This window comes from Chelmon rostratus, chromosome 22 (assembly GCF_017976325.1).
Source record: "Chelmon rostratus isolate fCheRos1 chromosome 22, fCheRos1.pri, whole genome shotgun sequence".
NCBI classification, from domain to species: domain Eukaryota; kingdom Metazoa; phylum Chordata; class Actinopteri; order Chaetodontiformes; family Chaetodontidae; genus Chelmon; species Chelmon rostratus.
In genome coordinates, this window is record NC_055679.1 from 8,212,934 (window position 1) to 8,240,834 (window position 27,901).

A 27,901-nucleotide genomic window follows, 5' to 3' on the forward strand; every position below is an offset into this window, starting at 1 on the left:
TACGAAGGAGAAAACTGCTTTACGCTTGTTCGTTTTGACACAGCCGTTTGGAAACATCATCCATCAGCCAACGCTGGTAGATATTGGTGGTTGGTCTGTGTCTACCAGCACCTGGAGCAGGTATGCTGCCCAACAAAGCCAAAATATTTGGTCAAAACTGTGTTAAAAACTAGCATAGCACTCTTTTAGCATATAAAAGTAGCATGTTAAAAGAAAAGGGTTATTTGGAGGGAAAACAACATGTAAAATCAGCTCTAGTCTGGCTAGTTAAGGCTAGCTTGTAAAATAGCGCTAAAGCTAATTTACTCTCTTTTTCCTGTCCGTTTCCTGTGATTGAAATATAAATTTTGATGCGTCAACATGTTTGTAAAACAGTATAAGTAAGTTAATAGCTAAATCTAATCTTAAAGGAGAAAAAATAAGACACCAGAGAAGCTAGTCCTGCTAAAAGGTAGCTAGCGCAGCTTAGCAGAACAGTAATAACTAAATGGTGGAATTCACAGGTAATTAAGCTACTTTTTAATCACATATTCAAATGTGTTAAATTATTGATGTGTTTTTTAAGCTAGGTCATATGTTTAAGCAGACAAGAAAGCACAAAATGTCGATACTCTAAAGGGAAACAGGAAAACAGTATCTACATTTTTTAACTTTTAAAATGGACTCAATCTAAAAATGCATAAAATAACCAATTAACAACTTATTTGTCACGGTTTAAACTTCTTACTTTTTTAATAGTTGGTTGTTTTTTTTATACTTTCATTATGCATACCAGCTTGCTCAATAACTATTTTTATTCCACTGCTAGTTTAGCTTTAGCTTGTTAGAACACTAACTCTCTAACACTATTCTCTCTGGTTTGTTAATTGGTTGAGGTTGGTGGGTTTTCACACAGCAGACTAAATTGAGGAGGAGTTGAAGATGTTGTGGTGTTTTTATACAGTTACTTTCAATGTCAAATCAGGTCAAAATCATCGAGATACCCTTTTTTCAAACAGGGTCATACAGAGAGCAGTCTGACAGCTTTTTCATGACACAAACTCCTGTCTTCTGCAGTCTTTTCTGCAAAAGACATTTAATATATTTGCCTTCTGTAATTAACGCTGTGGTTTACAGCATTAGTGGCGGGGTCCGCCATTCAAATTGCCTTCACACACTGGAGGGATTTGCAGGAAATGATGCATGCATGTAATCTGTTGCTGTTCATAATTTCATCTCACTGATAGCAGGACTGTTCTGCCATTAGCCAGTAACATTAGCATTAGCCTAATTTACAGACCTTGACTGCACCTCAGGTAACAAGTCAGGGATTACAAATGTTTCTACTTATTTTGATGTGAGGTGTGTTTGTCCTTTAGCTCATTAACCATAAACCTTCAGTGCACCCCCCGCTGCTTTGCTCTGATGTCCTCTCTGCTGTCACGATGACTCTCTAACCCCGCCTTCTCGGGGCGCACAGGGACAACGAACCAAACAGATTGGGGGGGAGTAGCGGCAGCAGCAGCAGCAGGAGGAGGAGGAGGAGGAGATCTTCAACTTGGGCTCCGGAGCCGGTGCTCCTCCTGGTGCGGTGCAGTCTCAGCTCTCCACCGGACCGGTATGCGCTACCCGCGGAGGAGGAAGTGAGCCGACCGAGACAGAAAGATGCAGGCGGAGGACATGGAGGTACCTATCATTAATAACCTTAACGATAACGGCGACAGACAGAGGCCGAAAGGAAAAGATGTGTTCAAGGATCAGCAGAAGGAGTCGGAGGTAAATCGGAGAGGTGTTTGTGTACAGTCGGCTACTACAGCTCGTCTTGTAGGGGCGCACTGGAGGTGTGTGTCTGTGTGTGTGTGTGCGTGTGTGTGTTTTGTTGCCGGGGAGCTTTCAGATCAGCTCAGTGTCCTCTCCGTGCAGTCAGTCGCTGTCTTGGCTGGAAAGCGTGCATGCATGCAGACGGGCAGGCAGGCAGACACCGAGGGGTTATTTTGGCAACCGGCTCCTATAAATAACCCAGCAGTAATCCTACAGTGGTGCTCAACGTGGAGAATGCAGGTGGTGAAATGTGACTGCTGCTGTCAGGACCACACCACCAACACCAAACACGTCTCTGTATTATGTTCATCTTACACTGTGCTTATGGATTCATTCTGTCAGCCCATTAATTCTACCACCCTGACCCTCATAGTTGACATTGGCCCGTGCCCTTCAGTTATTTGACTAAAATCACATTTAAATTTTGATAGTCTGCAGATTTTAAAAGTAATTCATTTAGTAGCTTATCAGTAGCAGAAAGGCTGATTGTGATTTCACATCATTATAAAAGGGTTTATTTAGACCTTCTTTCCCTGGTAACATGTGAGGGACCTTTGTCATTATTTTAAGCATTTTATTGTTTACACAGTAAGTGAATTCCTCCAGAAAATGTAACATGAGGTGATACCGACAAGCTACACTTAAGTTTATATTGTTTACAGCATGATTTGTTGCTCAAAAAAAACATTTACTGTGCTTGAATTAAGGGCAGCAGCTAACTATTCTTTTCATTATCGATTCGTCTGCAGGTCTCCAGATCCATCAGTTGATTGTTTTGTCTGTAGCATGATGGAAAATAGTGAAAAACGTCCTTTATAATTTCTCAGAGCTCAGACCAGCAGTCCAAACCCAAAGCATCCAATTTAATATCATATATGTGATATAAGTGAAGCAGCAGATCGTCACGTTTGAGAGCCTGGAACCTTCAGCTGTTTGCTGGTTTTAGCTTCTCAGATGGATTTGCTGCGTTTCATTTGGGCCATTTTGGACTTCTAGACAATTTATTGAGAAAATGCTCCATTCATTGATTTCCTTTCGTCCAAGTCAAAGCAGCTGAGATCCAGAGATCCAGTTGAAGCAGTGAGTCTCCTCTGCTTTTCTGCTCGTGTTCAGTCTGATGACGCTTCTTTTAGTGCCGTGCAGTTATAATTCATACCCTCATGAAAAAATTAGAAGAAGGTGGGTCTTCATTCTTGGCTTGCTCAGCCCCAGATACAGTAGAGAAGTGAAACAGTCAATGCTGACCTCCAGGACAAAACCCGGTCAGTAGCATCCTGTGTTTTCTGTATGGGCACATTGAATGCTTTTGAGGGAATTAGAGCATGTTCATCCCACAGCCGTTGGATTCTGGGTTGTTTATGGTCGTAGGGGGGGTTGAATGAGATGATAGCACTTAACGTCAGCGCCATGTGTTGATGTTGACGCTCCCTGGCCACTGCTCTGAAACTGGTCTGTCTGTCGAGTTAACCTCAAATGTGATTCATTCATGTATGTGAATTGCCCGTCATTTGTGCTGGGCAGAGCAGCCATCTCTTGTCTATGTGGCATATGCTGGTAGGAGCGGGGGTGGCCTGCCTTGACACCGTGCCCGGTGTTTGCACACCGATGTGCTGCAGAGTGTGGGAGCACAGAGGCGGCGCTGGCTCGGAGCGAGGACGGCTTTCGTTATCAGCTGGCGGCAGAGAGGGGAGACTGGAGGGAGAGACGGTGAGGGAGGCTGGGCGAGGGAATGAAGGAGGAGAGGGAGACGCAGCAGAGGGGGAGAGGCACGGTTGTCTGTGGTGATGCTCACAGAATTAAAGAAACATCTGAGTGGGGTTTGGAAGAAGCGGCCACTTCAGTTTCACCCCCTGTGCGACGGCGGGCTCTCACACCAGATGGATGGCGGTTGAGGCTGCTTGATCGATTAATCAATTAACCTTAAAGTAATTAACTTTAATAACTGTGTTATCATCTTTAAGTCATTTATTAAGCAAAATGTTTCCTGGGTCCAGCTTCTCAAATGTGAGGATTTGCCGCTTTTCTCTGTTTTATGTACAGAAGTTGCAAATTGAATGTCATCGGGTTGTGATCTGATAAAATAAGCAATCTGAAGGCAATTTACCGGGTTCTCCGGCTTCCTCCCACAGTCCAAAAACATGCTTAGGTTAATTGATAACTCTAAATTGTCCATAGGTGTGAATGAGCGTGTGGTTGTTTGTCTGTATATGTAGCCCTGTGGTAGGCTGGCGACCTGCCCAGGGTGTCCCCTGCCTTCGCCCGAGAGACGGCTGGGATAGGCTCCAGCCCCCCCGTGACCCTGCAAAGGATTCAGCGGTGTATAGATAATGGATGGATGGATGGATGGAAGGCAATTTGATTAATTGATAGAATAAATGGCTAATCAATTATTAGAAAAAGTTGCAGCCTCATATATAATTTTTTCTTTTTTTTAGAATAATATAATTTTTTAATGAATTTCTTTCATGACTTTTAGTCGGAAATGCTTGATCCTACATTTCCCATAATGTAACAATTTTGATTAAACCTTCCATGTATTTTAAACTTCACGCACACAGCACACAGTACACAGTACACACAGTTTGCAAAGTAGACTTCCTGTTATTTATATTTAAAGTCTCCAAATTGAAGCATGTTTATGTACTCAGACTTTAGAGAGTGAAGAGGTACACTGTGTGTTTAGGTCAACATTAGATCTACTTAGAAATGATTTAGGGTGGTCCATGTTGAAATGCTGGTAAAAGATGTGAAAAGTTGGGTTGAAATTGACTGAAGAAGAGTGGTATAATTGATGAGAGCTGTATGCAACGTCACAATGCAATGATACAATACTGATGTTGTATGTTTGTCCAACATTGGCTCAAATAGCTGGTTGGTGTTGGTGGTGATGTCCCTTTGGGCTCTGGGAAGTTGAGATGAACATTGTTCACAATTATCAACTCTTATTTTATAGACTAAACAAATAATAAATGAATAACAGACTGAACGCACTGAGCCATCAGACAGCAGGGTGAATGGGAAGCGACTGTGTGGTGGCAGCAGTGGATGGATGCTGCTGCCGGAGTGGCCGCCTGCAGCACAGATGATATCACACAACAAGCCTGGAACAGCTACTGTTTATCTCAGGTCGCTCCACAAGGCACAAGCAGTTCACTTGGTGAAAGTGGGCGTTTTAATGGAGCATGCTCTTAAAGCTCCACATTACTGACCCCAACCTGGCCTTGATTGTATGGTATGAAAAGATTTGACATTTAACAGCGAGTTTAATCTCATGATGATTCTCAGAGCTTCTTGCGGATTGTAAAAGTGAAAGTGATGCAGCAACTGGTCGCACGGACCCGTCGGCCTTCCTCGCTCACACTGCGGAGTTGTGGGTAATTTTGTTGAATCATCCGCCTCCCAAGTGGTTCTCATTTCCTGGTTTACCAGTGCAGCAATGACATTAAATCTTATTTCCCTGGCTCCCTGTCATAAACAAACTGGCTGGCCGACGTCCTGTATATTCCAGTTGATGCCGACGTGGTTGCAGCAGGTATTTAGCAGGTATTTATAGGAGACGGTTACATGACGGCACACAGCAAACCAGGATGGCTGACTCAGAGCACATCCTTATTTACAGTCCTGGCCCTAGGGCAGTTTTCACAGGGTTAAACACATCTAACGCTCGCAGCTCGGAGACTTCCAGTGCTGCCAGGAGCGTTTTTTGATTCTCATTAACTTAAAATGAAGCTTTAATCATTGCTTTAGGGAAATTTCATTGGTTCACATCCCCCACCCGAAAGATAGAGATAAAAAACAACAAAGCTCCATATCATGAAAGCGTATGTTATGTCAGCCTGAACCTTTCACCACTCTGTTTACCTGTGTCTTCCTGGAACTGTTGAATGGCCTTATCTTACCTTATTCTGTACTGCCTGTTTGACAGCACCGACAATGTCTCAAAGCCGGCTGGTCTACAGTGCTTTCAGCTAAATGCTAATGTCAGCACGCTCACAGTGACAATGCTAACATGCTGATGTTTACAGGTATAATGTTCACCGTATTCGCCATCTTTGTTTAGCGTGTTAGCATTTGCTAATTAGCAAGGAACTCACAGTACAGCTGGGGTTGATGGGAATGCCATTAGCTTTTCAGGTCTTTGGTCGTAAACCAAAGTGTCGGACAAGCAGGGAGTTGAAATTTATGGTGACATTAGATGAAAAGTTAAGGGATCACAGGTATTTACGGTTCATCCCGAGGAGGACATGAATGTCTACCAAATGTCATGGCAATTCATCCAATAAATCGCAAGACCACCAGTGTTAACCTCATGGTGGTGCTTGAGGAAAAGTCAGTACGTCAATATCTGCAAAATTTCATGGCAGTCCATCCAAAGTGCTGGACATTGTTATGCCTAAAAACCAAGAATCTCTCATACTGCTGCCAGGCTTCCTTTCATCCCATGATTGTAGCCAGGTTTAACTTTATATAGGTTCCCGATATCAAGATAATGTAATCACACATAAACCAGTTGTCACTGAGCTGAGCAGTAATTGAAAGCTGCTCCACTGTATATTTCCCAGACTGTCTGTCCAGAAATAAAGACCATCACCAAGATGCTTTTCTCACCTTAAGGCCTTTTCACTGTGCAGTTTTAGTGAGGTTGTGATCATATGCACTGTATGTGCTGTGCTCCTCTAAGGAATTTGTTTCACTGACAATCTGAGCTGCTGTGTGAGCATGTCTTGTATGTCTTCGTGTCTTCAGGTGTATATGGATCACATACTTTTCACTGAGTTGAGAAAAGTCCATCAATTACCACTTTTATCATCAAGCTAGAAACAGCTCGCTGTCTTTTTTTCATGATGAGTTGATATTTTGGGCGTAGAAGGTTGCAGCAAAGGTTTGTAGGATTTCATGTAGGCAGTGAGTGCGTTCATAGAAACTTAATGTGTGCAGTCTGTACCGCAGCACGTGCTAATCACAGGGTGAGGCTAAAGTCAGGGCCAGGAGAGACCCTCGGATTTATGAGGACGTGGATACAGCAGCTAATCTGCTGTGAACCAGAGGCCATGTAGATTCCCCTCGCTCTCTCCTCACTTCTTAATCACCGCAGTTTATTGCTCTACCCAAGGATCTGGATGGGCTGCTTTGTTACCTGTTAACTGTTCAATCAGATTGATCAAAGCAGTAGCTGTGTGTGTGTGTGTGTGTGTGTGTGTGTGTGTGTGCCCACAGAGAACATCTGTAATTGTGACCAGCTCTGGATTCGAGGATCTGAGACAAAAAATGTAAATGATTAATCAACGCTGCCTGGAGATTCAGCAGCCAATCAAATCTCTAAAATGCACATGATGAGGAAGAACTGTGAACGAGCCTGAGGTGTGTGTGTGGGTGGTGTGTGGAGTTCAAGTGTGCACGTGTGTGACCATAAATGGAGCGCAGAGTAGTGGTAGGTGTTGCAAAAAATGTGAATAGCCTTCAGTATGTTTGAGTGTCTGTTTGCATGTGGGCGTCAGGCTGTGTTGAGTGTCATGTTATAATGTATATGCTCATGTCCTGGTTCTTCACAGAGCTCCATGGAGTCTCCCAACCTGGAGTTTGAGTATGGAGACACAGACACACTGACTGCTGAGCTTTCAGGTGAGACTGACTAGCAGCTAAACTCGCAAGAACACCACAGTTTACTGCAAAATGATGAGAAAATGCACCTTTACGTCCCTGATAAGTACAGTAGTGCTGCATTCAGTGTCTTTGTTAGACTGACATGTGATTTTACTAAATGAGTTGATGCACAGAAGCTTTAATATGGTATACTAGCACATTTATGTAGGTACATTTTGTAATTCTTCTACCATGTCGGATACATATTGTTAAGTAAAATCTGCTTTTCCCTTGATGGGTGGATGTTGGTCGGTCCACCACTTTGGTCCAGACTGATATATCTCAACAACTTCTGAAATTTGTGCAAATATTTACAGCCCCCAGACAATGAATCATACTGACTTTGGAGATCCCCTGGTTTTTCCTCTAGCCCCAACATGAGGTTGCAATTTTTTAGCAAATATCTTGAAAACAACTGTATAGATTGGCATGAAATTTTTCAGATATTCATGGTACTCAGAGGATGAACTTCAATCACTTTGATGATCCCCTGATTTTTCCAATACCACCGACCATCAGGTCACAAATTGTAAATTAGTCCATTATTTCAATTTATGACCAAATACCTGCAAAACTAATGGCTAATGACTAATGAAACTGCATGCTAACATGCTAAATTAAAGTTGAACATAAAACAGCTTCTAGCATTGTAGCATCAGCATGTTAGCACTGTTTTTTTAAACATGTTAGGATGCTGATCTTAGCATGTCGCTTAAAGCACCGCTATGCTTCTGTACTGGCTCACAGAGAGGTTAGCATCACCGTCTAGCCTTGCTGTAGCACAAACTTCCACTGGTAAGCCTGGTTTGTCGTTTGCGCACACGTCTGGCCTGGTTCCTTGCTCCACTCTGTCCTCTTTGTGCTCTCGGTAGCTTTTATCCAACTCTCTCATGTCAAACTGATTCAAACTTGCAGCTAAAATTATGAATGGTCGTTATGTGCGACACAAGATTTCACCCTCAGAATCCCGACAGCCGTACCTCTGGTTCTGCTTAGCATACAGACAACAATGTGCTATTGATTGGGAAAGTAATTCTGCATCTGCATTCCTCGGGTTCAGCTGTTTCATGTTACAGTGTTATTCATTAAAACAAGAGAATAAGCTGACACACTGCTGAAGGCACTGAACAAAATCTTGTGGTCCTGACATGTTTTCCAGGCATAGGACGCGTTGTGTGACTAATGTTATGAGTAATCATAAACCCTGTGATTATACATTCAAAACTGTCGAATTGTTCCAGGGTCTGTGTATCTGGTAACAGCTCATGTGTGACCTGCAGCTTGGTTTATGAATGCCAGAAGATGCATAAATGACAGAATTCAACAATGCGATTAGATTTTTCTGATCGTACTTTTAGTTTATTTCAAGCGTGTAATTTAGATTCCTCTCCAATGCCAACTTTTGTTCCCGGAGCCAGGTGACGTGCAGAGAGAAACGCTGAATAAGAACATTGATTGAAAGTCAAAGCGATTGTCCTCTGGGTAGATGGCGAGCCGATTTGCCAGGATCGTTAGTCACATTGGCAAACAAGCACAAACAGACAGTCACAGCGACAGCTCAATGGGGTCGAGGAATGACAACTGCTGTCAGAACAGGAGGAGACGCACGGCAACGTGACCAATCGTGAGACTGTGCATGAAACAGATGAGATCACCTCTGAGGAGGCTGAAGCTCGAAGTGTGCCTGCTTTGTTTTTGCAGGGTCACGCACTTTACCTGCCTCCTGTCTCTATTGTGTTCTGTTTGAACCGTTCTGTTCAATTCGAACTGTTCGATTATATTCCCGCTGTTCTATCTTTTCTGTTCTATTCTAACTGTTCTGTTCTATCCCAGCTCTTCTATTCTGTTCTATTCTATTTAGACTGTTCTAGTCTATTCAAACTGTCCTGTTCTATTCCAGCTATTCTAGTCTAACTAAACTAAATTTTGACTGTTTTAACTGTTTTGCTCTCTTCTAACTATTCGTTTTATGGCTGCAACTAACCAATGTTTTCATTATCCGCTCATTTGTTAAACTTTTATTTGATTAATTAATTTGTTTGGCGTATAAAACAACACAAGATTGTGAAAATACCAAGAAACCAACAAATCCTCATTCTGAGGAAGCTGCAAACCAGAGAGCAAGTTCTTGCTTTACAAATGTCTTCATTGATTAATAAATTAGCATCATAGTTTCTGATTAATTTTTTGTCAACTAACTGATTGATTGACTTGTTATTTCAGCTCTAACTCTATTGTGCCTCTGTCCACAGAGCTCTACAGTTACACAGAGGAGCCAGAGTTTGCCCTCAACAGAGACTACTTTGAGGAGGACTTCAGGAGCCATGGTACTGTCTGTGTGTTTCTGTGTGTGTGTGTGTGTGAGAGAGAGTGAAATTGTAGGGTCTATTAAATGGCTGTGGATAAGCTTTCTGCACACCCCTCAGTGTGTTTAGCTTACCTGCAGGACACCAGGTGTGTCGTTCGAGGAGAAACTGAGCTGTTTGTAGAGTGTGTGAGACACAACACAGGGTCACAAGAAAACACAAAGGCGTCTACAGGAGCTGGAGCTGCTGTCTCGTGTTGCTGCTGCTTATCACAGAGACCTTGATGGCTCCTTCAGTGGTGCAACTGCTGTTGACTGACAGATCTTTTCGTGCAGCTCTGAATGTCCCTGTTGGCTCCAGTTTAGTGCTTGATAACAGCATCCAGTGAGACGCTGAAGGTTAACTAAACAAAATGTTCACGACGCAGTGCAAACACGCATTCACTTTACAGCAGTCAGTGTTGGCATGCACAGTATTTGCTACTCAGAAATTTTAAACTACATGACGCCGCCTGAGCTACAATGCTGATGTTGCTAACAGTATAGCACTACATTGCAGAGACTCGACTCCCATAAAGTCATATTGTTTTCCCACGATAGCAAAATTGTTATTTCACAGATTTGACATTGATGGTTTAACCATTTTATCTCTCCAGCCTGCATTTCTTAACTTCACACTGAAAGCTGTAAAAGGGATGTGTTGTCTCACCTGCTGTGGTTCTTTTAATCCGACCTGTGTGAGGTGAGGCTGACCGGGCACATCAAAGCTCTGCTCTTTTAAGCTGTTCAAAGAATGAATATCCCCAGGGATACAGACGAGAGGGCCTGATCCTGATCATCTGATTAATGTTTGGTTACCAAGAACAAAGTGGCTTTTCCAACATGAATTATCATCAGTCTGACGAGAGATCATGTTTGTACACCTGATGTTTTTAATCACACTATCTTGTCTTATGTGGAAAAGATCATGTTTCAAGCTTTTGCCTGAATTTGCTGACTTGTAGTTCCAACAAAGAGAAACTATAAAATCAGAATTTGGTGTGATTTTCCACTATTTACTGCATTTGGTTGCAAGAAGCCATGAAGGTCTCAACTGACAGTGGCACACATGATAGAGAGATGAGGGCGGCGAGCTTCGTCCTCTTTATCTGTCACCTCCTCTTCAAGATGAGTGGTAATGAATAGCAGGATTAGATGAGAGCCTCTCTGGCTGCTGTTTTACAGAGATAGAGCACAGAGCTGCCTCTTTGCAGCACAGTCTTTTCGTTAGCGTGTGTGTTTTTGTGTTTGTGTGTGTTCAGTAAGCAGTTGTCAGAAGATGGTTTCCTCTTTGACTTGTGCTCTTTGTCTGTGTGTGTGTCAGGGCCACTGACAGTTTGCTCATCAGCGTTTTCTGCCATTACCCATAAATTCCCAATCCTGATCACTGTGATTTTCACAACATATGTAATTTAAGCTCTTCTATGAAGAAAAGGACATTTTTTGAGGACAGTGCTGAAATTAGAAGGCATTTTTGATTTTCTGACTCGAGTAGACAGCGCAAGTCACAGACTCTTAAGTAGAAGAGGATCTGAGCTCTGCTTATCATTATGATCTTCTGCTTCTTAATGCCTATTACTGTCTGCATAATCAAGTGAAGAGTCTAAGAATAGAGGACTTACACTGTGGAAAAAATAGGCTTGAGTCCTTGCCAAAAAAGGCATGCGTTTCTTTTAATGCTATGTTTTTCACGGTAGTTTGAGATCTGCTTTAGGTCACACTCAGTTTATGCTAGTCCTAATAATCTTGCTTTTTTGTACATACAGAGCTGTATGTACTTCTGGTTTCTCCCTGACACCAGTGACCCTGTTACAGCTCTGTATGCTTTAACATGCTCTAGCTAGCTTCAGCTATTTCCAGGGCTGATGCAGTGGGCCTGAATGTAATTCTAAAATCTAATGACAGATCAAAGCAGTAGTCAGTCTCTATATTTAAACACACTCTATAACATGATTACTGTGAAAAAATGTAGCATAAAAGCACTTCTCAGAAATGAGGCTATCCCACAAATGACTTAATCTAATGGATCCTTAAATTGCAGAACATGCAGACGTGAAGTTAGCTTGGAAAGTTTACTTTATATATTGAGGTGTTACTCTCTCAGTGACATTACAGTTCATGATACACTTTGGCATAAATAAAGTATTTAACAAGACGATACCAAGTTTAGTGACTAATAGAAAAGATAATGAGTATGATAATTACAATAAGCTAATGAGTATGAGCATACAGTGAGCTAACAAGCACGATAACTACATTAAGCTAACAGTATAATTACAATAAGCTAATGAGTATGATCATACAGTGAGCTAACAAGCATGATAATAACAGTAAGATAACAGTATAATTACAATAAGCTAATGAGTATGAGCATACAGTGAGCTAACAAGCATGATAATAACAGTAAGATAACAGTATAATTACAATAAGCTAATGAATATGATCATACAGTGAGCTAAATAGCATGATAATAGCAGTAAGATAACAGTATAATTACAATAAGCTAACGAGTATGAGCATACAGTGAGCTAACAAGCATGATAAGTACAGTAAGCTAGCAGTATAATAACAGTAAGATAACAGTATAATTACAATAAGCTAATGAGTATGAGCATACAGTGAGCTAACAAGCATGGCATCTACAGAAAGCTAAAGGTATAATTACAGTAAGATAATGAGTATGAGCATACAGTAAGCGAACAGTATACAGGAAACAAGTATAAGCATAATAGTTACAGTTTGCTAATGAGTATGGCAACTACAATTAGCCTCTGAGTAGACAGTAAGCTAATTATTTGCGGATGTAACTGATAGAAATGACACGTGGCCAGACTAGCTTTAAATTACACAATTCAGCTAAGGGTACGATTACCAAGCTAATGAGTATGATACAGTAAACTAACAAGTATGATGATTGCAGTAAGCTAACAGTAGTTTTTAGAGATGTAATAGGACATACTTAATTTTAACACTGAAAAGTCGAACTCACTAGCAGTAAAATACACCATTGCTCAGTTAAATACACTCAGGCATTTTGTTGCTACTGCCGTGCTTCTGGTATTACCAGCTCAGGGTGGCTTATGTCAGCAAACTTTAGGTTTCTGAGGCAGTCCGCTGACTTTACAACTCTTATAACTCATAACTCTCACTTGCGCTACTGTTAAGCTTAGCATTTCAGCTAAATGGTAAACATCTGTTTAGAATTTAGCAACATAGCCGAACAGAAGTTGAGTATATAGCATTATCTCCATAACTGTCACTGTTCATTCGTTTTAACTAAATCATATGAGCATTTAAACCTTTCTCTCTCTTTTGTCTGTTTCTACACAGTCATATTATAATAATGAAAAATGGCAAAAGAAAAAAAAAATCTTAATGTGGACACATATTATCGAGGCCTACACTGAAAAGGCAGAGGAAAAAGATACAGAAAGAAGTGCTTCCTTCGACCTTGCACGCTGTGTTTTGTGTCCGTCCCGCAGCTCGAGGCAGGAGGTGGATCGAGCTGACGGTGGAGGAGCAGAGGGCGTATGTGATGAGGCTGCTGGATGCACTGGAGGTGACGGACAGGGACAAGAGGCTGAAGGTGGCCCGGGCCATCCTCTACCTAGCTCAGGGTGCGTAGGCCTGGTACATCACAACCAGCTGTAGGCCTTTTTCAGTGCAGAAAAAGGACTTATTTTATAGTATTCACGTTTCTAAGCTGTGACAGTGAGCCAGCATGCACAATACCGGAACTAGCCAGCCATCATTAATTTTATTATTTGTGCCTGCGCTTTCTACAGTGACATTCGTTTGTGAACTGTAGCAGTTCATTTATATCTGTAACAACGCTTTTTATTTACCTCTGAAGGTCATCAGATACACACATGGTAATAGGCCCCAAACCCTATTCTGTGACAGAGATAATATAATGCATGTTATTTAAAACACATTGGAAACACTAAAAATAGCACAGGAAGCAATGTAAGAAAACACCTGCTGTGCCTTTTTCTGCAGGAGTGTTCGATGAGTGTGACACCGAGGTGGACGTGCTCCACTGGTCCAGACACAATGTCTTTCTGCTCTACGACATGGGCATCTTCACGGCACTGCTGGAGCTGCTAAGCATGGAGATAGAGTGAGTAGGGTGCTCCGGGTGCGCTGGGGATGTCGCACTCATTAAAACGTTCATTCACTGCTTCAGCGGATAAAAACCTGCCAGGTAAAATGAAATGCCAGACATCACCTGATGAGAATATCAAAATGGCATCTTCTTTGATATAAACAACGCAACAATGTCACTTTCACCTTGGGTTTGCGTGATGAGATTACAGACCTGCCGCTGTTCGTGTTTACAATAGATGGTAAAAGAAAGGGACATGAAGGGCAAGCAGAGCCATTGAAGCAGACTGTGCAGTTAAGCCTTCAGAGATGGCAAAACAGTCCTCACATCTTTTCAGAATTTACTTCCCCCTTGAGCGAGGGCCTGCGGCAATACAGGAAGGGAGGGGGCTGTGTTTGTCAGATAAAGGAAATCTTTATCTTTGAAATCTGGAGGTCTTTCATAGGCCACAGGGTGGGCTAATGGTTGCTGTATTAGCTGAAAAGTCAGAGTCCTCAATGAGTCGATATTTCTGTCTCACTTACAAGCTCAGAATTCTCTCAGAATCCTGCCGTGTTTGAAGCTCTGGTCCCTCAGCACGTCCATTTGTTTGTTCCCTCCTAAATCCTCCATCCCCTCTTCACGGTTCGGGGCGCTCGCTGGAGTGAGAGGAGGTTTGTGGGGATAGAAAGACATTAAGAGAGAGACGAAAATGCACCGCCTGTGATCCGCGCCTCAAACCCCCCTCGACGAGGACACGGTGCGGCAGCGGCTCCTTCAGCTCATGTTTGTTGCTGCTGGTCCTGGCCTCAGTTGGGAACCAGCGCTTCTTTGTTGTTACATAAGCTGCTCTGAGGCATCATGGCACAATCTGGCCTATCACCATGCCGCACAGCAAAGCAGTGTAAGCGAGCCAATCATGCAAACACACACATGGTGTTTTGGAAGGCATGGCTGGTTGTACAAAAAACATGAAGGCTGATGAGAGTCTGGTGGAGTGAGATTAAAACTCTGCATCATTATGATCATTTACACTCTCAGCCATTGGATATCTGGTTGTGTATATGCACAGACTGGCTCTTCACTTTCACAAACACTCAAATGCTGCAATGATTTACTTGTGTTTTTGTGTCTGCAGTAACAACCAGGCGTGCAGCAGTGCAGTGAGGAAGCCTGCCATCTCTCTTGCAGACAGCACAGAGCTCAGGTAGTAAGCAATATAACCACATCACTCACAGCCTGCTCTGCATTCGCCTCACTTCACAGCAGCAGGAATACATGCAAAAATATTTCCCAAGTCTTCAGTTTTAAGTCTCCTGCCTTGCTCTTTTTCAATTCGCCTCAGTACTATTTGTGCTTCCCTTTCTGCCGTCTGGCCACAAGCACACACACCTAATCTGCAAAATTTAACTGTACCCTATGTCCCTTTCTCCCACGTTTATTTTCAATCTGCTTCTGCATAATGGAATTGATTTTTGGACAAAACACCCCTCTGCACAAACACACACACACACACACACATACACACTCCTATGTTCACAGCTCTGCGCATGCATTCCCCAGTTGAACACTTACAGATAATTACAGGCTAGAGGAGTGGATGTGCACCTAATTGCTGCTCCAAAATTGAAAACCATTATAGTCATTTTAAACAGAGTGCAAGGCTTTGTTGAGTGAACAAAGCATTTAATGCACAAAACACCGCCTGATTTACATCAGGTAATTATGAATAGATGATGCATTATCCTGGCAGAGCACAGAAATCATTTCCTTTCATACTTCTATTCACGAGCAGGTTGCATAAAATCATCCTATGCTTCTTGCACTTGCCCTTGATTGTTACTCATCATTTTCTCCATTGTATTATTATGTCTTGTACTTGCAGACCTTTAAGGCCCATCATTAGTGTTTTAGGTACATGTTAAATGCCTACTACAGGCACACACACACACACACACACACACACAGACACACACACACGATCAAGCTAAGTCCAGTGTGTTTTCTTTTCCTTGCAGAGTGCTGCTGAGCATCATGTACCTGATGGTGGAGACCATTAGAGTTCAAACAGAGGACGACAGACCTGAGTGGAGAGCAGCCAGAGAGGCCTTCAAGAATGAGCTCGGTGTGTGTGTGTGTGTGTGTGTGTGTGGTACAAGGCACCTTTGCTGAAATATGTCTGGTTCCAGTGGTACAAGTACTATATTTTTATAAATGTATATTCCTTCGATCTAACCACCTTTTTGTTTAATTTTATTTGCGCAATTGGAGAAAGCACTGCTTCCCGGCCATCATTTAGTATCTTGAAAGCACATGTGTGTCTTAACAGGTGCTTTCATATATCCATACATCCAATCCAAAAACACTGGCTTTCACCTTTGACCCCTCAGGTTCACCTCTGTACAATGGAGAACCCTTCGCCCTGCTCCTCTTCACCATGGTGACTAAGTTCTGCAGCATGAACGCCCCTCACTTCCCCATGAAGAAAGTGCTGCTGCTGCTCTGGAAGACAATACTGGTGAGCCCCACTGACACGTAAATCTATTCCTGCATCATCATTTTTTAATTGACTTGCCGTAATGAGAGCTTTACACGTTTGTGCCCACAGCCTGTGAATGTCTGTATTTCCATCCCCAACCCTTATCTTGCAGTTCACCTTGGGGGGTTTCGAGGAGCTCCAGGAGATGAAGGTGCGGGGCCGGGAGCGTCTGAACCTGCCCCCGCTGCCGGAGGACAGCATCAAGGTGGTCAGGGCCATGAGGGCGGCCTCGCCTCCAGCCTCTGCCATGGAGCTCATTGAGCAACAGCAGCAGCAGAAGAGAGGCCGCCGCAGCCGCAGGGTACAGAACCCCCAACCCCCCAACCACACACACTCAGAGATTATTAGTAGTATTCTTGCCACACTATTATTAGTGTGGCATGGATAAAACATGTATGACTTTACAGTCGCGCATTATTTTTGACCCGCTATTTCTCACACAGAATTGCCTCTCTTCAAATACACACTCATTTAACTTTAACACATTTAAACAAGGGGACAAATGCAACATTTTTAATATGAGTTAATTGAAAACTACAAGTAGCCAAAAGCAAGGAGTGCACATGTCTTCATTGTATTTTTGTAAAAAGAACACACACTGACCAATCCACATTCACACATAGTGCCAGGGTTCTGTGAGCTCTTTATCTTCCTCAGTAACACAGAGGGAAAAAGTGTGTCTGGTACCTTTAACCCTACAGTATAAATGCTACCTCAGACTAATTCTTCCATTATTTGCCTTTCTACTGTTGAACAGCTTCACCTGTTTATAGTGAATTGATCCTGTGGCTCACTCGCTAACTCTTTGCTGGGTCAGGTTTTCCCAAAAGTTCTTCAGTGCCAACATCACTGGTTGTGTGTTGTACGCCAGCGATGCTACAGATGATATTGGCGCTGGGACGGCTTTGAGAATTCCAGCCCGTTGTTTTTAGTAGAGCTTTGACTGGACAGGCTCTCTCTCTCTCTCTCTCTAATTGCCCTCTGGTGTCTCATTGCCCCTCTTCCTTGTGTTCCCACAGAGTGCCTTTGTTGATAGCTTGGAAGGAGACAGTCCCTTTCCCAAGAAGCAGGTCTTTACGCACCAATTCCCTGTTTTTTTCCTTCTGCATTTTCTCTCTGCATTGAGCTGGACTTTTAGCACTCCTCTCCCAGATCCCTACCACCTTCTTTTCTCTCACTTCTTCTTGTCTCTTCTTTTCTCTCCCTCCTCTCCTCCAATCATTTAACCACATCCAATCATATAGAGATGCACCAAAACGGATAAAGCAATATTTGATGTGTAAGAATTCTACCCACATTGAACATTTTTTAACTATTTTGGCAAAGAAAGTTTAATTACACTCTAAATAAAGCACTCCAATCTGTTAAACTAAAACTTTAATATTTCAAGTAGTTTTGGTGCATTTGTACTCTCTGCCTCATTTCCAATACTTAGGAAGGAATAATAGGAATAATCTGACAGTTGGGAAATACACTTATTTAAATTTTTCCTGAGCGTTAGATGAGGAGATGGATACTACTTTTGTTTCGGAACGCTAAAGATGAGGCTACAGCAAGCAGCTGGTTAGCTTAGCTTAGCATAAAGGCTGAAAACAGAGGGAAACAGCTAGCCTGGCCTTGTCCAAGGGTGGAAAAACCTGCCTGCTAACACCCCTAAAGCTAGTTATGTGATGGAACTAGTTCTTGTCCAGTTACTTTCTTGAAGTCTTCGCTGGTTGCCTCTCAATGTCAGGACTTAAGTGTACACACACAGGATTGGTGCTGATCTTCTCATCAAACTCTCTTGAGGAAAGCGAATAACCCAAAATCCCAAAACGCTGAACTATTCCTTAATTTATTTATTAATGCATGTTTTCTTCCATTTAGTTTTTTCACCTTTCCTTTTGTCTCCTATTGTTCTCTTCCTTTTACTCCTGCTTGTCCTCCTTATATGCATATCTTATAATTTCTCATCCATACATGCCTATTTCCTCTACCCCCTTAGCACTTTCTTCCATCCTAATTATGCCCTTAATTCTTCCTACATTCCTTTTCCTCCTTATATTTCTCCCCTTTCTCTTGCTTTCATCTTCCTCCCCATCCTCCCAATCTCCTCTCCTTGCTTCATCCACCATTTTCATCACCTTCCTCACCATTCACCCCCAACACCCCCTACCGTCCCTCCTCTCTTCTCCTCAACCTAATTCTCTCTCCTCTTCCTCCTCTCTCCTCCTCCACTGTTGCCTGCTCAGTCTGGGGGGGCGGGGTTCGAGGGACAGGGCTGACTTGCTGGCTGTTGTCATTGGTGCTGCAGCAGTCACTATCCACTGTCACATGAAGACAGTCACAACAGACATCTACTGTAGTAGCATCCCCCCTGTAGTTTCCATCACATTGCTACCAGGTTTGGCCTCAAATATCACCGTGCACTGTAGACTCTGGACTAGGGGTCAATGTCATGAAAATGCATTCATTGAGGAGGTGACTTGAGACCGTCATGAGCATATTTCTTCTGTAGGTGCTGTATTTCGGGTTTCATCTGATCTCTCTCTTAAATGGATGTCATTGAAAGCAGTTGTCCCCTAACCCCGACAGCAGAACACTAGCTTTACCTCTGACATAGCAGTGAATGGCTTCTCCATAGAGAATGGCTCAAAACACGGTTTCACCTCTTCCTCCCTCCCTCCCTCCTTCCCACCATACACTCACCGTACCCCTCACTTAGTCTGGCGTTGGTACTAGCACTGGCGCGCCATACATCCACTGCACTGGCTCAACTAATGTCTAGAACGCTGACTCATGCCTGATGCTTGCACTGTTACCACGGTCATTCATTGGAGAAACTGTTTGAAGTGTGATGTGTGTGTATGAATGTGTGTTTCGCTCTTGAACTGAAATGAGTTTGTCTGAAGTTAAGAGCTCAATATAAAGTCTTAGCCTTATTGGGCCTTGCTTGCATTTTCCCGTATCTTTTGAAGTGCAGATGTTTGGTAAGTTAAAACAGAAATGTTGCCTGCGGTTGCTGTGGAAAGCCGTTCTTTTCCTGCCCCTTTGAGAAAATGTTCATTTCAGTCTCCCTCTCAGTAAGGTTTTCAACATGACATGACGAAAAAAGTTCAAAGAAGAGTTTTGGGAATTATGTTTATTCTTCTCCTTGCCAAGAGTTGGATGAAATTGTGTGTTAAATTTATTTGTTAGGATGTTCAGAGTATATTTTCAATGTGCCCAATATCTATCAGAAAAAGCTCTGTCAGCAGATTGTAATGCTTTGTCTGCAACAAACTCAACTTATCTGTTCCCCTGAGACTATAGCTGCAGTCAGAATGCCTGTTGCGCCCATGTACTGTGCAATTGGGAGGTATCAAATACTATATATATATATAATGAAACTGCAAAATGAATGGGAACAATGCAGAGTAGATGTAGACACCGGTCCTCTATATTGGCCATAAATCAGGATGTTGATACCTAAGGGTTTTAGCTTGTCCCAACAAGTGAAGAGCGACTAAAATATTTAATCTCAAGACTATTAATAGAAGTTTAGTTAGAAGTTTATTATGGCTAGTACCTTTCCATCAGATGGAAATCTCTTGTGCATCATTTTATGCACATTTTCTGAACCTTTGTGACATATTTGGTAGTTTTTCGACACTAAAAAGGGTTGGAACAATGAACAGCATGGGTTTGCTTGTTAAGGACTTAAACCTAGTATAGAAACACTATCAGGTAACATCAATGTGGTGGATTTGGGTCATTTCTATGTTTTAATTACACCTCACTCTGTGTTTATAGGTCATGTGACTCTTGACCTTTGTCCACCCACTCCAGCTGACCGCCTGTCCCCTCTCTCCCTCTCAGCCCCTGGTCAAACAGGACAGCCTGGACACGTACAACGAGCGGGACCCCTTCAAGAACGACGATGCCCGGGACGAGGAGGAGGACCCCGAGGACACAGACAGCGGCATCGAGGGCGAGGTGGACCCTTTGGATCGCGATGTCATCATCCAGCCACCGCCTCCGCCACCTCCCCTCCGACCTCCCACAGAAAGGGTCAACTTCCCCAAGGGCCTGCCCTGGGCCCCTAAAGTCAGGTTAGTTGCCCGGTTTTATTCTTTTAACATCTCTCAACTGTCTGAAATAAATACCCATCAACTGTTAAAAGCATTTGCACTTTTTAGAGTGTTAACACTTAAAAGCTGCACTTATATGGCTGTTCTCAAAGTTTGAAAAAAGCTTTAAAGTGCCCTCTCACACTTTTGTTTCTGCCATACTTCAGGAGAAATCACATTGATTATATCCACACACAATCCCAGAAGTCAGGGAGGAAGTGTTAACACCAATCATGTGCACGGAATGGCATTAAAAACAGCGAGACCTTTCTATGAAAAATAACGCTGCTCAAAATGTCTGATTAGTTTTAAAGCACTTAGCGCTCATCCCACAGAATAAAACCTCCAAATGATGGTTGGCCACCTGCCATTTTGACCACTAGAGCAGAGAAAACGTCCCACCCACAGCCAGGACTTTACACCATTTGGCTGGCAGCTGGTGTCAGTTTCCCACCCTGGGTCTGTGCCGCCGTTTGAGGAGTTAAAAAACAAAATTAGAAAACTCTCGCTCAGTTTTCTCTCCTCACTATCATCTAGCAATACGCTCTCCATCTGTGTATTCCAGGCGGCAGCATGTGTGTCTTCCCAGGGTGCTGCCTCTGCTTTGGAGACATAAATAATGCATCCGAGAGAGGACACAAACACTTCATAGCACTTAATTTATCATGCTTTCATCATCAGAAAGCCTATGTTCTGTCTATCCTTTAGTGAGCCTTATCATTAAGTGTGTGAACTTATGTGTTTTTGGATGAAGTGCTGCAACACACACGGCTGATAAAGCACCGATCAGTGGGAGGCTGTGAACCTTTCACACACACACACACACACACACACAGAGCAGCAGTGTGACTGATGAGACCTGAGAAAGCTAATGCAGTGTGCTGTGCTCTTGTACTTGTTTGTGTGGGCGTGCGCACACACGTGAGTGCTTCTCAGAAAAATGGCTGCTTAGCTGCTCGTCCGCGTGCAGGATTGTGGCAGCGGGTGTCTTCTCGAGAATCCAAAATCTAACTCGAGTGTCTGTGTGTACGTACAGGGAGAAAGACATAGAGCACTTCCTCGAGACCAGTAGGAACAAGTTCATCGGTTTTACTCTGGGGAAGTGAGTATTTCCCCTGAGACAGAAAAATATTCTAAACGTTGTCTTTGTTCAGTCTGGTGTAATGATGTTTATTGTTTTGTAGTGATATAGAGACCCTGGTGGGCTTGCCCAGACCCATCCATGAGAGTGTGAAGACTCTTAAACAGGTAAGAAGGAATATTATGGAGCATCTCAGGCTTCAACATGTCCACATTTTCTTTCCCCTTTGATTTGGCTCATCGTGGCCAGAGTGTTCCCTAATCAATACTCCCTTGCTGACATTGACATCCCACTTAAAAATCCATACTTCCTGTTTAAACAAGCTGCGCAGTGTACTTACACAGAGGAATATCCCTCTGGGTGTCAGTTAGCAATGTTAATTAACTCTTCTTTAAACACCTTAATATACATTTAGTTATACAGTTTATTGTCTATTTTACACCAAGCCCAAAAACGTTGGGATGCTGTAAAGAATAAATGAAACAGAATGTGATAACCTGCCCATCCTTTTTAACATGTAATCATTTAAAAACACCAATTTGTTCACCACTTTGTGAACACGTGATTGTATGAAGGACATGGGCTCAGGAACCCTTTGTCAAACCGTTTTACACCGCCTCCCATCTTTTCTTTAATCTGTGTTGTCTATAATCTGTTATGTTGTTTTCTTCTCCAGCACAAATATGTGTCCATCGCTGAGGTCCAGATCAAAAAGGAAGAGGAGCTGCAACAGTGTCCTCTGACTCTGGTCAGAAAACGTTCCCTTGACATTTCTATACTAATTATTTTTTAGATATATTTTTAGCGATTTTCCCAATCAGGACACTGTAATGTGACAGTCTGGTTAATCAGGTTTCAGTGTTTTATGTTTTAAAGTTCCATGGATAAAAAAAATGAATATTTAATGTGGTTAATATTAAGGCAAGCTGTGTTCTTGGTTCCTGAAAGTGTTGTGTGTGTACCGTGGTTTTATGTGTTGTAGGGTGAGGAGGAGGTGGAGGAGACACCGACGGAGATGCTGTACCTGGGAATGCTTCCTAACCTCTCCCAGTATGTGGTGAGTGGCTTGTCATGTACTTCTCATTGGCATTATTGGCCCACATTATTTTCATCCAAAATGTGTTTTTGTTTGTCTTTTCGTAGCCAGCCAATTATGCGAGCATGCAGTCATTATCTAGCATTCTGAGCAGCAGCAGAAGCACATTTTATCTGTTCCACAACAAAACACAGATCTCAAACAGGGCCAAGGCTTAATATTTAGTTGTTTCCCGGGACAGATTGCCCTCCTGAAGCTGCTGCTGGCTGCAGCTCCAACCTCCAAAGCCAAAACTGACTCCATTAACATCCTGGCTGATGTGCTGCCCGAGGAGATGCCGTAAGTAGAAAGACTGCTGCAGTTTGACTGTTTGATTCTGTTTCTAATGGTGCTGTTTTTATGCATCTGCAGACATCTAGAGGCACATTTAGGTCAGGCAGTTGAGGATAAAATATACGTGTATGTTGTCAAATGTCAACACTGTTTACAGCTGTTTATTGAGCTTCAATGAAAGGATGCAACACGATCGATAAACCACCATCTTCTCACGTAGCTTTATCTTTTTCTATTTATCAGCAAGGGCTTTTCCTGTCATGCTTAGGTTGATGTAATACTGCTGAAAATATACTTAGTCTGTGTTGTCTGTGGTCTGCAGTATGGCCCAGTTTTAGACTGAGCTGACTCTCAACCAGAGCTGACAGGCTGCTCCCCTGCTGAGAACAGAATAAAAAACATCCAACTTAAAAAATCCCCAACCCTTTCTGACATTTTCATGGCTGAAATCTGTACTTTTTAAGCTTTGTTTGATGCTGTAGTCAGCCGCTTCTCTCTGGAAAATCTTCAGATGCATCATCAACAGATTAGTCAGACTGTTTGTTTTCAGAGCAGAGTGAACAGTTTGTCTCTTAATGGTTATGTTTTTCTTATATTGAGACGAAGCTGCTTTATTATTATTACTGGACCCGAAGGCCTGACAGTTTGTGCGTGTGCCCTCCAGTATCACAGTCCTTCAGAGCATGAAGCTGGGAATTGACGTGAACCGTCACAAGGAAATCATCGTCAAGGCCATCTCTGCTCTGCTGCTGCTGCTCCTCAAGCACTTCAAACTCAACCATGTTTATCAGGTTGCACAAACACACACACCTCCAGTTCTTCCCTCTACAGGCACCTCACATCACCATTTTTCTCTCCTCTGACATTACTTTCCTCTTTCTTCATCTCGCCGTCCCCCAGCACACACGGACACTAGTGCCCATGCACCTCCCCTTCGTGCTTACCTCCACTACCCTCCACCTGATTATCCAGTCAAGCGTGCGATTACTTTCCTCCTTTCGTCTTCCTCGACACCCCCATCTTTGGACCTCCACCGCCCCCTCACACCACACAACCTCATGCATCAGCCTGACACTCTCGCAGTTGGTCAATTCATCTCAGTGAAGACTGAAAAAGGGGGCATCTGGTCTAAAACCTGCTCTTTTTTAAACCAGTTTTAAGTGCTTATATGTTGTTGTGTTTCCACAATCAGCTGTACTTTGCTTCACTGACACAGGCACATTTTCTGTTGCTGGGAAGAAACATTCCTTCACACTCTTTGAACTGGCGGCTCTGTGTAGTTGTAGTGGTAGCGCCCTCTGCTGCAACAAAAGCAGATTACACGCAGTCAGATTAACATCTGCAGTGGGACATCATATCAATTAGACTTGTACATTATTTGACAACCACACAAGCTGTATTATAAGAACTGTTTTTAAGGATAAAATGATTAGATAAATCCTTCATTGAGAAGATATTACATACAGAAAACAGGGCAAAATATAGCACATTTTTATCAATCATCTATCTATCTATCATGATTCAGCAGGGGAATTGCTTCTGTTTTTAATCTTAGTAAAGCTTTGTGCAGTTGCTGCATGAGAATAAAAATCCCCTGAACCCTGGCCTTATCCCCACACAGGAAACTCATCAATGATACAGGATTATTTTTTTCCCTTTTATTCTTTTCTGAGATATGGGTTTTTCCCAATTTCCCTCCCAGGGTTTCATCACTGTCATAATTAGAAATGTCCTTTATCTCATCCACAAAGCACCACAAAAGAAGGAGAGAGAAAACGCACGACTGTGGTTAATATTTCTTTATTCATAAGAATTAGATTTCAAGTTGATGCTGTTTTCCAGACTGTCAGACTCTCTAACTATTCAACACTGCCGCCTCCTCTTTCCCTGCAGTTCGAGATAGTCTCCCAGCACCTGGTGTTTGCCAACTGTATCCCACTCATCCTCAAGTTCTTCAATCAGAACATCATGTCCTACATCAGTGCCAAAAACAGGTAGGATCATTTTTCCCTTACTCTGTGCTCTCACAAAAAAACACTGCAATCGTGGTGAGCTTGATTTGGTGCAGGAGACACATGTCTGTGTGTCCAGTCTCAGTTTTCACGGTTCCGACATTTCCACTGACTCGTGCCACTACTGTACCTTTAAGAATGTGCTCGCTGTTTGAGGACCCGCTGGTAAGACAGGTAACCAAGTATTATGAGCAGGTGGTGCAGATGGCATCACAGCAGCATTGCAATAACAGCAGATTCAGGTGTGAAAGATAAAAAACAAAATATTAAGCCTCAAATTAGGTGACAGGAGTCTAACCCAGCAGGTGAGAGGACCAGGCCAGCCTTGTTTAGCTCATGCTGCAGCTCTGTGGAAAATGAGACGTGACCGATCAAACTATGAGTACCAGTCTTTCCTTGTGTGTTATCGTATGTCCGTGTGTGTTGTCATTGCAGTATATGTGTGCTGGACTTTCCTCACTGCGTGGTCCATGAGATGCCTGAGCTCACAGCCGAGAGCCTGGTGAGTGGGAACACTGTCAACGTGACGTCTGATTGATCCTCGCTGGATGAAGGTCAGCGAGTAAAGTAGCCTCCCAGGTGTCATAGTGACCTTTGTGTGGTCTGTATGTGTGTGCTGATGCAGGAAGCAGGAGACAGCAACCAGTTCTGCTGGAGAAACCTGTTTTCTTGTATCAATCTGCTGAGAATATTGAACAAGCTGACCAAGTGGAAACACTCCAGGACAATGGTGAGTAAAACAGTAAAACAAAGCCTCATACTGAAGCCTCTGGCTCGACTATAACACCTACCCATCCTAATGCATCTGACAAATCATAGCATCGAGTTTAAAAGTCCTGTGTTTTTTAAACAAAAATCTGTCAGTTTGTAACATAATTATATGTGTCCATTGCACATTAGCAAGATTTAAAATTAGCTTTTTGCATTTGTATTAAGAAATTCAAGAATATGATACTGAATATTAGACTAAATGTATTAATGAACTGACTACATGACTACCATCTGTGTGTCCCATCAGCATCTAAGTGCACTCTGGAAAGTAAATAAAAGTAAAAGGGCTCCCTTTGTTTTTTATTCCAGCCATGTATCGATGTTTTCGTCTGCAGTGCACCTCTGGTAGAAGGCATGCACAGCATACTCAAACATGCTCCTCTGGTCAATTTCATCCCCTTTTCAGATGCTGGTGGTGTTCAAGTCTGCCCCCATCCTGAAGAGAGCTCTGAAGGTGAAGCAGGCCATGATGCAGCTCTACGTTCTCAAGCTGCTCAAGATCCAGACCAAGTACTTGGGCCGCCAGTGGAGGAAGAGCAACATGAAGACCATGTCGGCCATCTATCAGAAGGTCCGCCACAGGCTCAATGACGACTGGGCTTACGGAAATGGTAACTTAAACTCTTCATTAAAAGTTTCATTTTTGCTTTTTTAGTTTTCATTTGGGACTTTCTGTGTACTAAGAATTTTAATTTATGAATTATATGCAGCAAGTTTTTTTATCATTTATTTTCTGAATCCCCCAACAGACTTTTTAGCTGTTAAACTCATTGTAGAAGGTTCACAATGTAAACGCAGGCTGTGTTTTTCTTATTATCCATCAATCAATTTCTACATTTTTTCAAACAGCATTCCCGTTCAGATGAGATGCTGTTCTTTGGTGCGGCCATAATTCATGATTTATGGCGATAAAACAAGTGTATTCTATCATTGAATGTTGCTTTAATAAAAAAGGGTGTCGAGGACACACACTTAAACAGCATTCTCCAGGGCTCATTTGACCTCTTAGATCTTCATAAATGAAGTGGTCTTGGAGATAATTAGTCCCAGCAGTCCTCCTCTGCCCTCACACAGAGCTGATTCATAGACTGCAGTATAAAGAAGCATTTACCCAACATGACATTCCAGGTTAATAAATACTAATTATATAATTAATGGTAGAAGCGTACGTGTGTCTGTGTATGTAATACAATGCTCCACCAGTCACCGACGAACAGTCTGGATTGTGCTGCCATGGCAACAGTGAAAGGGGGACTTTTCAGGGTCACCGTCCCTCGCAGGAGAGCAAGTGATCTGTCACCATGAGCATTAGAGAGAGATAGAAGGAAAAAGAGGGGGAGAATAAGGTGGAGAAATGGTAGCAAATGGAAACAAAGGTCAATAATCAATACAGGCACTGGTGTGTTGTGTATTCTAATGACAATAAGAAAAGGGAGAATGAATACAAGGAATGTGTGAACATTCACACATATATTAAAAGAAGGGTCCTTGAGATCGATTAAGCACCCTCTCCTCTGTCTGCTCATCCCAGATATTGATGCACGGCCCTGGGACTTCCAGGCGGAGGAGTGTGCCCTGCGGGAGAGCATCGAGAAGTTCAACAGCCGCCGCTACGACAAGAACAAGAACGGGGACTTCACGCCTGTGGACAACTGCCTGCAGAGCGTGCTGGGCCAGCGCGTGGAGCTGCCCGAGGACTTCCACTACAGCTACGAGATGTGGCTGGAGAGAGAGGTCTTCTCCCAGCCCATCCAGTGGGAGGGGCTGCTGCAGAATCCATGACGGAGGGGGAGGGAGAAGGTTGGCGGGGGGCGTGGCGGTGGAGAAGTCACATACGAGCCTGTCGGAGTAGTTGTAGGGTGTGTCGTTAGTGCAAATAATGAACCTGGGGAGAGGAGGGGGCAGTGCATTAGTGATGGAGGGATGGGGGAGGGTGAAGATGAAGATGAAGAAGCTGGAGATGGAGGAGCCACCATCCAGGCTGTGCAGTGATAGAAGAAGATGGAAGATGAAGGCAAATTTGACGTATAAATGGAGCTTCCTAACGTGAGCTTGCCAAGAATAGATGCCCACACACACACACACACTTGACGCTGAGATGTGCCTATGACTACTGTGAACACACATGGACGTGACAGGAAGGACCAGAGGTAGCAGTTTATAAGAAACC

The 27,901-nt window shown here is 43.0% G+C and overlaps 1 protein-coding gene across 2 annotated transcripts; it reads left to right on the forward strand.

The window, feature by feature from the left end:
• Positions 1 to 1,644: 1,644 nt before the first annotated feature.
• On the forward strand, positions 1,645 to 27,513 carry strip2 (striatin interacting protein 2). 2 transcript variants are annotated; one of them, XM_041963850.1, is made up of 22 exons: positions 1,645 to 1,755; positions 7,353 to 7,422; positions 9,696 to 9,770; positions 13,270 to 13,404; positions 13,787 to 13,907; positions 15,010 to 15,078; positions 15,890 to 15,996; positions 16,262 to 16,389; positions 16,523 to 16,711; positions 17,430 to 17,480; positions 20,248 to 20,480; positions 21,535 to 21,600; positions 21,683 to 21,746; positions 22,256 to 22,327; positions 22,562 to 22,636; positions 22,857 to 22,954; positions 23,613 to 23,739; positions 24,842 to 24,942; positions 25,396 to 25,462; positions 25,586 to 25,690; positions 26,138 to 26,342; positions 27,263 to 27,513. In XM_041963850.1, exons 1-22 carry the CDS (start codon positions 1,645 to 1,647, stop codon positions 27,511 to 27,513), a joined length of 2,520 nt encoding a protein of 839 aa, XP_041819784.1. The 2 variants fall into 2 exon arrangements, with proteins under 2 accessions (XP_041819784.1, XP_041819785.1); XM_041963851.1 differs by lacking the exon at positions 17,430 to 17,480 and having other exon boundaries at positions 1,701 to 1,755.
• Positions 27,514 to 27,901: the final 388 nt, after the last annotated feature.

Excerpts from the sequence above, each read along its gene's own strand:
- strip2 (XM_041963850.1), top strand. The coding sequence starts at position 1,645 with ATGCAGGCGGAGGACATGGAGGTACCTATCATTAATAACCTTAACGAT. Across the intron at positions 16,390-16,522 it reads TGCTCTGGAAGACAATACTG|TTCACCTTGGGGGGTTTCGA; the intron begins GTGAGCCCCACT and ends CTTATCTTGCAG. Across the intron at positions 22,637-22,856 it reads CTAACCTCTCCCAGTATGTG|ATTGCCCTCCTGAAGCTGCT; the intron begins GTGAGTGGCTTG and ends TTCCCGGGACAG.